Source organism: Rhincodon typus, chromosome 19 (genome assembly GCF_021869965.1).
Source record: "Rhincodon typus isolate 14 chromosome 19, sRhiTyp1.1, whole genome shotgun sequence".
NCBI lineage: Eukaryota > Metazoa > Chordata > Chondrichthyes > Orectolobiformes > Rhincodontidae > Rhincodon > Rhincodon typus.
The window spans coordinates 28367430-28381956 of record NC_063350.1 but is presented as its reverse complement, the minus strand read 5'-3'; the positions used below and the strand labels follow the sequence as shown (position 1 = coordinate 28381956).

The window sequence follows — 14527 nt, the reverse complement described above, 5'->3', positions numbered from 1 at the left end:
ATGTCTCCTCATACTCCTGCCAACTCCTTCCCCTTCACTTACAATGCTCTCATTCGAGTACCCAGAAGCACCCACACATACAGAAAAAAGGCTCTGTTATTTAAAAATTCATAGAGACTAGACTGAGAAAAGCACTCATTCATAAAAACATTGCTGACAGTTCTTGATGGGACAACTTGCTGACACTATTGGAAAAACTGGACAGTTCCAAGGTCTTTCTGCACCTAATAGGCACACTTTTCTCCACAGTTACTTTTTCTGTTAAAATGGAACTACCCTCCTCTGCCCAATTACCTCCACAACCAAATGATACCCAAAGTCCTATCCAAAAGGATTCTGTGACCATATTGACAGGATTATGGCAGCTCTCCGAAATAAAAGCACAGAACAGACCTGCTCTAATCCAATCTCCACTCTCATTTAAATAACCAACGGCCTCTAGGCAACTGCATGGAGGAACTATGAAGCATACACATTCCCACATCGCTGAAAATGCACTATGAGGTTTGGGGTTAGGATTGCAATTCCCAACTTTTGGCATTTCCACCACAGGATAGACCTCAATGTCCTAAAGTGCCAGAAAGATGATGTTGGTACTTTTAATCGATTCATAGGATGTGGGTGCCACTGGCTAGTTGTAATTTATTACTGATTCCTGAAGGTAGTGGTGGTGAGTGCCTTTTAAACCTCAAGGATTGCAGTGGTTCAAGGGACATCCCAAAAAAGCTGTTAGGAAAGGAGTTCCTGGTGCTTTGACACAGTAATACAGGAGTGGTGATATGGTTCCAAATCAAGATGGAGTGTGGCTCGGAAGGGAACGTGAAGGTGATGGCAGGTCTGTGGTAGAGGATTACAAGGAAGAGTCTCGGAGAGTTACCGAGGACCATCTCATATGATGCACATTACTGCCAGTAAAGGAAATGAATGTTTAATGCTGCCAGTGAAGTGGGCTGCCTTTAATGTTAAGCTTCATGAGCATTGTTAAAGTTGCACCATCTCGGCAGTGGAGGGTATTCCATCACATCTGACTTGTGCCTTGCAGATGATGGACAGGCTTTGGGGAGACAGTGGGAGAATTACTCACCACAGAATTTCTAGTGTATGACCTGCCCTTGTAGCTATGGTATTTATTTGGCTGGCCCGTTTCAGTTTCTAGTCGACGGTAACTTGCAGGATGCTTATAGTGGGGGATTCAACAATGGTAATGCCATTGAACATCAAGAGGTAATGGTTAAATTCTTCTGAAGATGGTCATTGCCTGTACTTCTTTGACATGAATATTGCTTGACCCTCATCAGTCCTAACCTGGGTGCTGTCCAAGTCTTTCTGCACATGAATACAGACTGCTTGAGCATCCGAGGAGTCACAAATGGTGTACAAGCAACTGCATTGTCCATTTACTTCTAAAATGCAAAGGAATTAGGATTAAGGTTAGCAAATTAGCCTTTAGGTGAATGCAACGTCATTGCATTTCATGTTGTCATGGGTAAGACAGGCAAAGTAGTCATTCCTAAGATGAGGTTACGGGCTTCCACACAATCAACAAAAATAACAGACAGGCAGCAGTTGTGCATGGTAAGTAGCTACATTCTACTACAGAAAATATGCAGGAGTATGATTGGTATAGAAAATAAAGCAAATACAAACATTTGTTTTTAAGCAACAGAGACATTTATTTTACAACTGCAAATCAAATAAATTACCAATGATTTTCAGCAATACAGTACATAAATAATCATGCTAAAACAAACGTGACAGTTTATTTTATGTACAGGAGTCCATGGGCATCAAGTCCTGTAGTTAACATAACCACATTTACTTACATCAATTTCAACTATGGTCCTTAAAGAATATACCAAAAATGTTGCATAACAATGGTTTATTCTATTTTTACACCAATAATTTGAATTTTAAAGAATGTCAAATTTCAAATACAGTTCACACAATGCATTCTGACTTTACATTTTTCTTCTCGGCAGCCACATTCAACAACATCTGGGACAATCTGTAATTCAGTGTTATCCCTGTACCAAACGAGAGCAGTATGCATCAAATAAAAAGAAAAAGATTGTGTTATTCACTTTTTCTGGTAACCGATAAAAAAAGTATCAGCTTATTTGATCACTGATAATAAATGTACTGAATGATAAAACATTTCTTCTGTAGATGCAAATTTCAGCACGGTATTATGTTACAAAAAAGTACACATACAATCTTGATTCAATTTCAGACAAAGAAAATTACACCCTTGGTCTGTGAAACCAACATTTAGACAACACATTATATTTTACAACTTAATTGGAGAATACAAAAGGTTTAATTGAATTAACAGATGCAGAGCGATGAGAGGAAACAATAATAGGCAACATAAAATTTTCATCCTTCAACAAATAGAAACAGGCTAGAATCCTTGTTTCATGAGCCAGTTTTGCTTTCCTTTATGTTTCTATAAAGATAATAGTTTAATAAAATAAGACTATTATTATCTGGCATAATCGCTAATAAAATGTTTACAAAAAAAAAGGAAGTACCTATGCAAAATTCATCTGAATTTCAGTCACACAGGATCCCCAGCAGGCACAATAAAAATTATACTCCTATATAGCAACTTTTACAATGATAGATAACTATTTAAATAAAGGAGACTGCAAACTATTTATAGTCATATAGACCACCTGAATGTTTGACCTTTTGTTTTCTACAATTTGTTGAATTAGACACCTTGTGCCAATGCCGGCATATCTAACAAGTATCAGAAATATCCAAGCAGCAGGAAAAACTAATACATAGCTATATTCAGTGCCTGATTTCTTCACTCAGATGTCATTTACCTAATTCTTGGGAATGTGTTAACTATATTGCAAGATTCTGTAGATCATTTATGCTTCCAGACGAATGAACAAAAAAATTTAAAAGTACCGTACTCCATCATTCAGCACCGGATACCTGGTGTTCAAAATCTGTTCTTTTAATTCACAATGTAATTGCTAAATATAAACTTCAATGCATAACAGGAAAATAGCTATATATAAACAAAAAATTTACAAGATATACTATTTAAAAAAAAAATCAATTACTCCCATATTTTGTGCACCTGAAACTGAATCATTACAGAAGAAAGCAGTTAAATTCTCCACAATAGCATTACGTTTCAACATGTTACTGCAGCAGACATATTACTACTGTGACAGCCAACTAGACTGAAGCCACATATTAACTTAAATGAAGCAAACCATGCTGGAAATGGTAGTTCATTGAATTTTTTTTTGAGAATAGAAACGAACAGTGCATATAAGCTATTTAATATTACCAATTTAATAAATTCTTGATGAATACCATAACTAGAAGGAGTGAACTGTAGAGATAGCCAGCTTAGGGACAATGCTTGAATAATTCTATGGACATAGCTCAGAGGTCTCACATTGTTGGGTATTACTATTAGTGAACGGCCATATCTCATATTTTAACAATGCATGTTGAAATGCAGATCAGACCATCTTGCACCTTACTACAGCCAGCAGGTTCAAAGATCCTTGGAGACCGCAACTTCCATATCTATCAATTATTACAGTAAACAAACACAAAGAAAGGACAAAAGGTGGTATAAAAAAAGATATTGTATACACCATATGCACAGAAACACTATAGAAGCTGTCAGATGAGCGAATGCTTCACTCATCAGGTTTTCTAGGCTGACCGCTCCAGAACAGCCCACCTGGGTTCAGCATTTCCTAAACTACGTCTTGTGAATATCAATACCAATTCCATGTCAATGTCTTTTCGGTCCATTGCTATCTATTTTAAAATTATGATAACTTGATGCACAGATATCATTCAATGTTGGACATATCTCCCATTGATTATCAAGCAATATAATTAAAAACAAAGTTCTGAGTATGGCGAAGATCTGAAATTAAAACAAAGTGCTGGACAATTCAGCAAATTTAGCAGCATCTGCGCTGACAAAGATTTAACATTAAAGCTGAAGAATCAAATGACTTGAAACATTAACTCTGTTTTTCTTTCCATAGATACTGCCAGACCCGCTGAGTCGCTCCATCATTATGCTCAAATATTTTTAATAAATCTGTTCTGAAGTGTTATTATACTTTTCTGAAGCAAGTGGGACCTGAACCCACATCTTCCAGCTCAGAGATAGGGACACTACCACTATGCCACAAGAGACCACGCTTTGTTTATATTAGTAATTTAATTGACTAGATCAACTTGATTATAAATTAATATGCAAGTTTTCAATATTTTATTCAACTAGTTAACTTAAATCCATTAATGATAGCTAAAATTCAACATGCTATTCAAGGTGTTAACCTAAAAAAAAAAAAAGTCTAGACATTTTAAATACAGAAGCATATTCCAGGGGATCAATTTCTAAATATTACCTGTTTTGGTTTGTATACTGATATTTTTATTAATTCAAATTTACTAAAATATCAGATTAACCACACCTCAAAAGCATATAGAAGCAGTGATATCACTAAGCAGAATTAAAATTAAAAATAATAACTTGTATTTACATAACATTCTTTAATGATCACCATACTTTTCAAAGCATTTTACAGCCAGTTAAGTACTTTTAAAGGGTAGGTCACTATTGTAATATAGGAAATACGGCAGCCAATTTATGTACAGCAACCTCCCACAAACAGCACTATGACAATAATCAGTTTTTCGTGCTATCGATTGATGGATAAATATTGGTCAAGAAATGGGAGATAATTATTTTATTTCTTTGAAATAGTGCTATGGAATCTTTTAAATGCACCTGGGCAGGCAAATAGAGCCCTGATTTATCAGATAATCTGGAGGTGCAATATGCAAGGTAATTGTAACTAGCAGCACGGAAGTTTGAATTAGACTTAACTACAGGAACAAAAGTAGTATATTTTGAAAGGGAAAGGTAAAGTTAGTAACACAATTGAAGTAAAATATTCTTATTCTTGCTTTCTATCTGAAAAGGTATGACATCATAACTAGCAAACTAGGCATACTTATGACTTAAGCAATGAGGTATAAAAATTTCAACACAGAAAATGTTTAGAATGACTCATGCCTTCAAGAATACAAATCTGTTATTACAACTCAAATTTTCTCTGCCAGAATCTCACTTTTATGTAACAATGTTCAAACTATTGATCTCAGCACAGTTTTATTTCTTGTAATAACGTTATATCCTATACAGACTAAAACTAAAGGAACAAGTATCCAATGTAACAACGGAATGAATCATCCGTACTGAAGTAATTTGCCTAAAAGGTGCAATCCCTTATAAAAAATTAAAATAAGATTTTATTTCAAAACCAAAGTCTTTTTTTTCTGAAAATTGATCAGTGCCTCCTCACAAATGACTGCCAACATTTATTAAAATCTAGATAAACTAGCTGAAGGTTAATTATGGTCAAAAGTTAAATACACTAGCTTTACAGTATTTTTTCCCACAAAAATAAAGTTAGGAAATGAAGCACAACTAATTCAGGATGGGTTGGAACTTGTTCATGCTGCAACAAATGCTCTGTCTCCCAAAATCTAGGTCTTTCAATGTTAAAACGGTAAAAGGAGCAATTTTCAAATTTTGATTCTTTTAGAATTTTTCTCTTTTAATGCAATGATAATGGGAAAATATAATTTATGCAAAGGATAGTAAAAATGAGGATTAATTAAAACCTATATAAAGCATGTCACAACAGAGGATTTAGTGGGAAAAGAATTGTACAGTTCAGTAGTAATAAATCTTCAAGTTAATGCAACACAAGCAACTTCATAGTCTTACAGCAATTAAGCTTCATTTTTTCACGTTAACCCAAATACAACCATCTCTCATTTCGATAACAAGTATAAAGTATATAGTTTCAACTTTGGAAGCTACACATTTTTTCCCCCAAGTGAGCAAACTCAAGAAAACAAAAGCTGGATTTCAAACACAACAATACAACACAAGGGAGTAAAAGTGAGCAGAGGATAACTTTTCTCTAGATCCTATCTAGTGCTAAACACACTTGATCCATTTGTGAAACTTGAAAAAGATAGACAAACAATACCATTATCAATGCTTGATGTTGTAAAAGCTACAAGCACAGTACCCCCTTGCTTTAGCATAGCTCCCAGCTCTTTCAATATTAACATGCTAATAAATATCAGTCCCTTCATAACAGTTTTAATATTAATTTAGTTATTTCCTTCCTATGTCAATTAACGTGATCTGAATGACACGTTCATTGCAGTGTCTGTTAGCATTGAATTTTGACCAGTTTTGGGAGACGAAGTTCCTAGAAACTGGATTGAGAACCAGATTTATTTCACTTGGAAGTTTTACAGCCAGCAGACAACAGCATAGTTTTTCATCAGTCTGGACAGAGCTCAAATTTAACTCCTGAAAATGAATGGAGAACACTTTTAAACATTTTATGAAAAATCTTAATGCCTAAAAGAATCAGCATCAACTCAAAAAAAATTGTTGACTTTCTGCGGATTCTGGACTTGGTCTAGCATTTGCTACACTTACCACCATATAGGTTAGGTTTCTTTTAAAACCTATTTGTTTTATTATTTTCAACTTCATAAAAAGGGAAGATTCACAAATTGTTGACACTCAAAATATTTAACATTTTTGTGCAGAAAAAGTGCTAATTTGATAGAGAGAAAAGTTTACTCACAAAGATCATTCTTTAAATATGTATTGCCATCATCACATCACAATTAAACTGGACATGTATAATTATGGAAGTTTACTTTTAAACTAATAGCAAACATATACCAAATCAAGGTGAAAAAGGGAAATTGGAGGGAAATATGGTTTTGTAAAATGAACATTAGGATAGGAAATTAGATCAAATAATAAAAGAGCTTGCTCCAACAGTATACACTGGTATTTTAACTGTCAGATGCAGTTTTTGCATGCACTGTTATTTAGCATTCTATTTTTTTCAATGAAGCAAAGAATCCATGTCATTTTCAAGAAACGTTAGAAGTGTCAACCATTTCCTAATTTTTGTCCCAAACCTGCTCTTTTCATGTGAACATAATTGTTTACACTGGCTCACTGATCACGAGTACAATCTGATATTATTTGTTCCATAACTCTGAAAAAATAAATTTCATTTCAAAACCAATTCTCATTCTTAGGTGAATGTTTGCCTGTAGCAAAGTTACTGACAAAGTTTATACTTCACAACAAAGTTTTTGATTATTACATTAATGTCAGAATCTGGCAGTAAAGCATGTAGCAAAATACAACACAATTCAATAACCTGGTGTCAGTATTACTTTGGGCCTCAGTATTGAGCTGCAAGTGATATTTTAGATATTTTGAGGCCAACAAATGGAACGCCATCCCGGTTACAAACAAGTAACTGCACAACAAAACTCTGAAACTTGAGCACAAAAAGTGTGTCATAATGGCAAAGACATTATTGGCCATAATTACCCAGACTTCCACACCCCAAAAATAAATCAAAACAAAACTCATGATTGGCAACAATCTACAAAATCTAACAGAAAGAAGAGAGGACAGGAGTGTCAGTGGATTTCTAGGTGAATCTAATTTGGTTGTTTACATGCACTGGTTCAACTGGAAGTTAATCATGAGACATCAGCTTATATGCACCTTAAAATTTGCAATTCAAACAAAAAAAAGTGTTAATGTCTTCAAATACTGGTTGCTACAGCATTTTGTTATGAAGGTAACGTTCAGTGGCAAAGGCAAGATAAAGGGAAGGTGGTCTCTGCAATGTTAGTGGCTGCTCTCATCTTTGCAGGCAATCTTGTGAAAATTCTTTCCCTATCTATAGCTTTAACTAACCCAGTGTTGAAATGAATTTTAAATATAATTTTTAATTACAAGAACAAACTTGGCTTAGTTAAATCATTCGGTGTGATAGCTGGGGTGACTGTCACTAGTCAGCTGAGTTGTTTCTGTGGCCGATGTTGGCTGCACCACAATTGCTCCGTCTCCCTCTGTAAAGAAAATAAAATATGCTTTGACATTTCGTTTAAAAATGATTTAGTTACAGAATTTTTCTTTAACAATAAGAATTTTTTCCATCAATCCCTATGTGTTTTTTCCTTCAGGTTCATGTCAGTCATTGACAGGTGCTTAATTCAGGATCCTTACTTTCAATTCAAGCAGTTATTGAACACATTTTTCTAGGTTAGATTACTTGCAGTTGCACACTAAGATGTAAACAAACAGTCAAGTCAGCAGTAAGTTCTATTTACCATATTTGGACATAGCATCGGTATAAAGAAGGATTTTTGCCAGTACAAAGACCAACAGACTCTGCAGTTCTCATACTTTGAATGGTAGTGAGCCACTGCTATTAACTAACTGTTGGATGGCTTCTCAAGCTATGTATCTCAGATGTCCATAGGGGCACCCAAAAATCCAGAACTGGAGATAGGAATAGCACATGTTGTCAAGGCTGATGCTCAGCTCAAAAGGCTTGTAATGAGCAAGAAAAGTACACAGTGGCAGATTATGGCCTGGTGGCAAAGGATTAGATTGAAAATAGATAATGTTCTCCATTTGAGGTCAGCGGTGTTTAGCCAGCATGCAACAACAATCAGTAACCTCCTGAGGAAAGAAGTGAAACCAGCTATTGCGAGGTTTCATAACAAACAAGACACTGTCCCAGCCTCCAAAAGTGATTAAACAGATCCACATGTTGTGGCATGGAAACCGGCTCTAGGCTAATGGGGTTTATGGAGTGAAAAAGGTAGTGGCGTAGTTTCAACGAGGGGACCCCAAAGGCTGTATCTAGAAACAGACATAAGCAAACACAAGGTTGATGCTACTGTTTCTCTTATTTGGAAGTAATTGAAAAAAATCATTATCCGCCAACGGCGCACAGAATCATTACCAACAATACTAACAAGGTTCTGGTGGAACCACACAAACGAGATTATTGGGAGCTGAGCTAAAGGGGTTCTGGACAAGTGCATCACTTTGCTGAAGATGGTCTCTGTGGAATCTTAGCGACGTGCAAATTGTTGCTAGTTAAGAAGCGGAGAATAAGGAGGAAATAAAACTGGAACTCTGTAAAATGAAATTCTTGAAGGATTTTGTAGCTGAAACTGGTGCATATATACTGAGTGGGCTGCTGGGTAAATTAGAGGTTTTTTTGTTGTATTTAATGTATAATTTATCATTTATATTCAGCATAATTTGCTTATTAATTCATGTTGATCTTTGGTTCCAGTTATGGTGAAATCTTGACATCATACATTCACTGGGGTTTTGTTTCTTTCAATTTGTTGATCTCCATGGGGGTGTCATAAAAGACAAAAGCATAACCCAGTTCAATTACACCCTCGGGTGACTGCCTGTGTGGAGTCTGTACGTTCTCTGTATCTGCGCGAGTTTCCTCTGGGTGCTCCAGTTTCCTCTCCCAGTCCAAAGATGTGCAGGTTAGGTGGATTGACTATGCTAAATTGCCCATAGTGTCTAGGGTGGAAAATGCAGGGATAGGGTAGGGGTGAGTCTGGGTGGGATGCTCTTCGGAGGTTCGGTGTGGACTCGATAGGCCACGTGGCCCGCTTCTATACTGTAGGGATTCTATGGAAACCACATGTAGCTCATGTACCTACTTCCCTGAAATGACATGTAATTACATCGTGGAGTCTGTAATCGCTTTGGACACTACATCAATGATGTGAAAAAGCACAACAAAAAGCAACAAATTCTTGGGAAAAGTGCCTCATTTCTGACTCATACTTATGTGCACTATAGCACATTCTGATCAGAAATTCTGGAAAATATTGAGAAAGTGAGGGAAAGATGTGTACCCTAGATATCTAAATTTACAGCACTAGATTCATTGCTGCTGTAAGATTCAGGCCATGAGATTACAGGATTAAATGTGTTGAGAAAAATTTTGTTTTATAATATTCTAAGAAAACCAAACATCCTTTTCCAGCCATGATTTCTGTGTTTCACACTTCATAGTCTGTTTTAAAAAAAATGGAGATTGTGCTTATCCTTCCATTACTGCCCTACAACATCAAGATCACGACTGTTTTATAATTTCTCAATGTTTGAATAAATTTAAGGACAATGTCACTTCAGCCTATATATAAAAGATTATCATCCGCAGAAGCATATTTTGTGTAATTAATAATCTGGTTAAAAGCTACTACTGCGGATATTTATCATAAAGAATGCTTGAAAGTTTAACATATACTTCTAATTACAGCCATGTTACAAAATTTATCATCTGTAAAAGAAAACTTCAAAACAGGTACTGTATGACTTTCTATTCCAAATTCATCAGGATTCTGAATGCTGCTTCACGTCCAGATGCATGAATGACCAGTGAGGTGTATACACTGGTTTCTCTGAAAATTTATTTTTACAGGTAACAGATGCAGAATGACACTAACTACCAGACTGAAGTGTTCACGAATGATTGCTCAAGAGACAGCAGCTGCTAAAACACTGCGACATGCACTGATCCAATTGTTCCCAGTCTGTCTGCCCATTTCAAACTAGCAGCTGACATTTTTGTGATTATACATTCTGTAAGGGAAAAGGTATACGTCAAAAGCAATGCAATTTTGAAAAAAGTATTCTATGGTGGTTGGTAATGTATTACAATTGCAATCTTTAAAATTATTTAAAAAAAGGAAAAAACAGCAACACCATTTTCTTTTTCCCTGATTATTCCTAGAGTCCAAAACATGGGAACACTATTCGACGTTTAGATTGGGCAAGCACCACTGCCAAACGGCACTGTCAGGTCCTAAGTTCCATCACATTCAAGGTGTGCTAGATCATTTAAAAAATTGACAAGATGCTCGATGGTAGTTGGGCAGTATTCTTATCATCCTGAATATTAAAATTACAATATCCAAGAAATTGAGGAAACCGATTTCAGAGCATATATTGGAAACTCTCATAACACCATTTACGTTAACCATAAATTGAAAGCAAACTGAATTAGGCTACCAAAGTATCAGCAGTTTGCAATGAAATCATAAATTTTACACTGTCAGTCAAACTTTCCAAACCATATTTTAGCGAAGATCATACCCACGGTTCTTTTACAAATTTACAAACAATTTATGAAATAAAATCTCCAATATGCAGATTGATGTTTTACTCTTTTTATATTCCTAGGATGTGCCCTGTTTTACAGATAAAAGCAAATATATATATAAATTTTTTTAAAAAAACTACACCCATTCCCCAATGAAAATGGTGATAACTAGAACTTTTAATTTATATCGTAAACCCAAGTCCGTAAGGTTGGCCTTAAAAATGAAAGCTTCTTTGTTTGGGTACATTGAGCTCTTTGTATGGATCAACTGGACAGCTTAGCTCAAAAATTATACTATACTTAACTTGGTAATTAATTTCAGGAGGAATAGTTGTAACATAACTGGACTCCACTGAACTTCCCATCATTGAATTGAACCTGGTCTGACACCACCCCCACCAAAACCAACCTGAGCAGATATCACCCTCACTGGGTCAGCCAACAAATCCCCTCCACAAATGAGAGAGCCAGTGTCCCCTCTGAACCTAATCTAACACCCTTCCATCCTAACAGATAGCTCCAACATAACCCTCAACCCACCTCGCCAGACTCGACATCTCCATATCCATTACTCACCTTTCCTGCAGGCCCCAAACTGAATTTTCCCATCCATCGTAAACACTGGAGAACCAACCTTTACCACCTTGCATCCTACTTACCTAGCACCTGTTGTCCCAGCAGCCTAACATCACACTTATGTATTTGTTGTTTGACAGCAGCTGTCAAAGAGGTTATCAGGAACTTTAAATTTCAAAATAAGGTAGCTAATTGCCTTCCTCTGACAGTTGGGCTACGAAAGACCTGCTATAATCTCCATTCAGAAATACAGAGCTCCCTTCTTTTGTAAAAAATAGCCAGAGTGGCAAATGTGTCCTCGGAAAATCTGGCGCATCGTTTTGTGATTTATGAATGCATAAACTATACTCCTAGCTTCCAGACCATGACTGTCATTGCCAGCTGAGAAAATACTAGCAACCTATCATTCCTACACAGGATTAGCACAAATCATTTTCCTTCCCCTGATAAATAACAGAGATATATTTTGCATAAGACTGCATACACCTCACTCAATAATGACAGGCAAGTTTTAGCAACAAGTTAACTTCGCTGGGTTGGGAATCAAATGTTCTAATTTCAAGCTCGATTGTGACAGTATTTGATTTCATATTGAAGGAGTACATCATGCCAATTATCTCTGTCAGGATGTCCCAAAGTACTTCATGCAAGTACTTTGAAATGCAGACACTGCTGCAAAGCAGGTAAACTGAGCAAGTACTTTGCACACAGCAAGATCCCACACTTAAATAATTTTAAGTACGCTGATTGGAAGGAAAATTAGCTAAGATACTGGCAAACTTACTGCTCATTCTATGCCCAGAATGCTTTACTACAAAAAGGTGCTACACAAACCAAATTATTGTTGTATTCTTTAAAATGTGTTTTGAAGAATTGTTGCAACAAACTCTTTATTCTGGTTGTTTTAGCAGTATCTAAGGCAGTGCTATGAACCACGGCCAGATACTTGCAAGCTCATCGAAATAACAATTTCACATAATAAAACAGGGCATTCACAGGCCCCCACAAGGCTCTCGTGGCATTCATAAATGGCAAAACTGCACATTAATGGAGAACTTTGATCATAACAGAGATAAGTTTAAGATGTTTATAATGATATATGTCCATTTAAAGATATATTTTTTCTCTGCATTGTTTTGTTAATTACCCCAAGTAAAATTTCAAATTCTTACAATACCTTACACCTTCACAGTTAATCGTGGAACTATTTAAATGTTTTGATAGATGTAATAATTCAGGCACGTTTAGAAATACTGGCATAAAGTTTCTTGTTATCAGAAAGACTGTTTGACAGTGAGAATCTAACTTGTACCAGTTACCTCTTTCCAGGTCCGACTGTAACTGTGCTTCCAGATCTTCTGGCGAGACATAATAGTCGTGTTCCTCCCCCTCGGGAGGCTTTGGTTTACACTTCCCACAGCAGCAATTACAGCAGCAGCAGAGGCAGCAGCAGAAGTAGCAGCCAGTAATCACTCCACAGAAGACAAACAAGGCCTGTAGTTACAAAGAAAAGAGTCATTAGCGGATAGTTCAATCTGATAAGGGTTAGAAACAACCTTCCAGTAAATTCTACAATATCCATTGATTACTTTTTTTTAAAAGCTAAACTGTTCCTGAATTCAGAAATCACAAAACACAGATGCTGGTTTTAAGATATTTTCTAATGAACTTATTTATGGATTTATTACACACCTCTGGAGCAGGTGGGACTTGAACCTAGGCCTCCTGGTCCAGAGGTAGGTTCACTACTGCTGCACAAGAGCCCCTGGGTGTTAGCTCTGAAGACCCCCTTAATTAAGTAGGTTGTCAAAACATACATTAGAATGGGGACTTTGATGAAGTCACAGAACACGACATGCATGTCTGTAACTATATCCCAGCAAAGGTCAAATTCTCTCTTTTCAGGATGGGATGGTATTGAAATAGATAAATTATAAACAGATTACTGTAAAGTTATGGACAAAAAAGTTTGAAAAAAAAAAAACAGATGAATTGAAAATACACGTGCCCAGAAAGCAACTTAAAAGATTACAACATTTTTTTCTATATATAACCTCAAGGTTGACTGTGAGAGAAACTCAGTCACAAATGTGCTTGGGGAGTTCCAACTAGACATTCAGAAACAAAGGACAGCCGTTTGATTTTGATAAAGATGCTTGAAGAGTAACTGGTAAATGCCAACAGAAAATGCTTTCAGTCATTATCTTGCCTGAAATTTTCAAATTCTTCAACAGATGCAAGTAAATTGGGGTTTTTGCCAAATAGATATGCCCAGCTTTCCTAATTGCATATTGGGAGGTTAAAAGATAGGGGGTTAGGAGCTTATATAGTATAAAGGAAAAGAAAAATTTGACAACGTGCTTGTGCTTTAAAATTTAAAACATTTAAAATGTTATAGTTTCCACTGCTGCGCCGTTCTGCATCATACGTATCGGATAGGCAGAGAGTATACATATATAGAAAAACTGGATTCTAAATAAATTTAAAACTAAAACAGGGAAGACTCAAATTGGCTGCCTGACTCCAGTCCAAGGGGACCTCTGTCCTCAATTTCCAGGTTGCTTTATTAATGTGTCATGATACTTATCGAAATGTGCAAACAACATTATTTATTGATCTAATGCAAAATCTGAATTGAACAGATTAGTGATAAATAGGTCTATATTCACTGCTGCTTCAATCTGTGCAAACATACAAAACAAATGGGAATATTTACTGATGTTATTCTACCAAACCTGTGATCTCGTATCTTTTACTTGCTCAACTTATCAATCAGGTTCCAAAGTAAACTGCCAATGCTGGAGTCTGAGATAACCCAGTGTGGAGCTGGAGGAACACAGCAGGCCAGGCAGCATCAGAGGAGCAGGAAAGCTGACGTTTCGAGTCAGGACCCTTCTTCAGAA

The 14527-nt window shown here is 36.2% G+C and overlaps 1 protein-coding gene across 1 annotated transcript in view; it reads right to left on the bottom strand.

Moving 5' to 3' along the window:
* Window positions 1-1648: 1648 nt before the first annotated feature.
* The window catches only part of LOC109933384 (dnaJ homolog subfamily C member 5), a 66342-nt gene continuing 53463 nt past the window's right edge, over window positions 1649-14527 (bottom strand). Inside the window, exons 5-6 of the mRNA XM_048608564.1 lie at window positions 12944-13118; window positions 1649-7971 (exon numbers count right to left, since the gene is read on the bottom strand). Of these exons, the coding sequence (XP_048464521.1) occupies window positions 7880-7971; window positions 12944-13118 (267 nt within the window). The 3' untranslated portion in view covers window positions 1649-7879. The remainder of the gene's footprint in view (window positions 7972-12943; window positions 13119-14527) is intronic.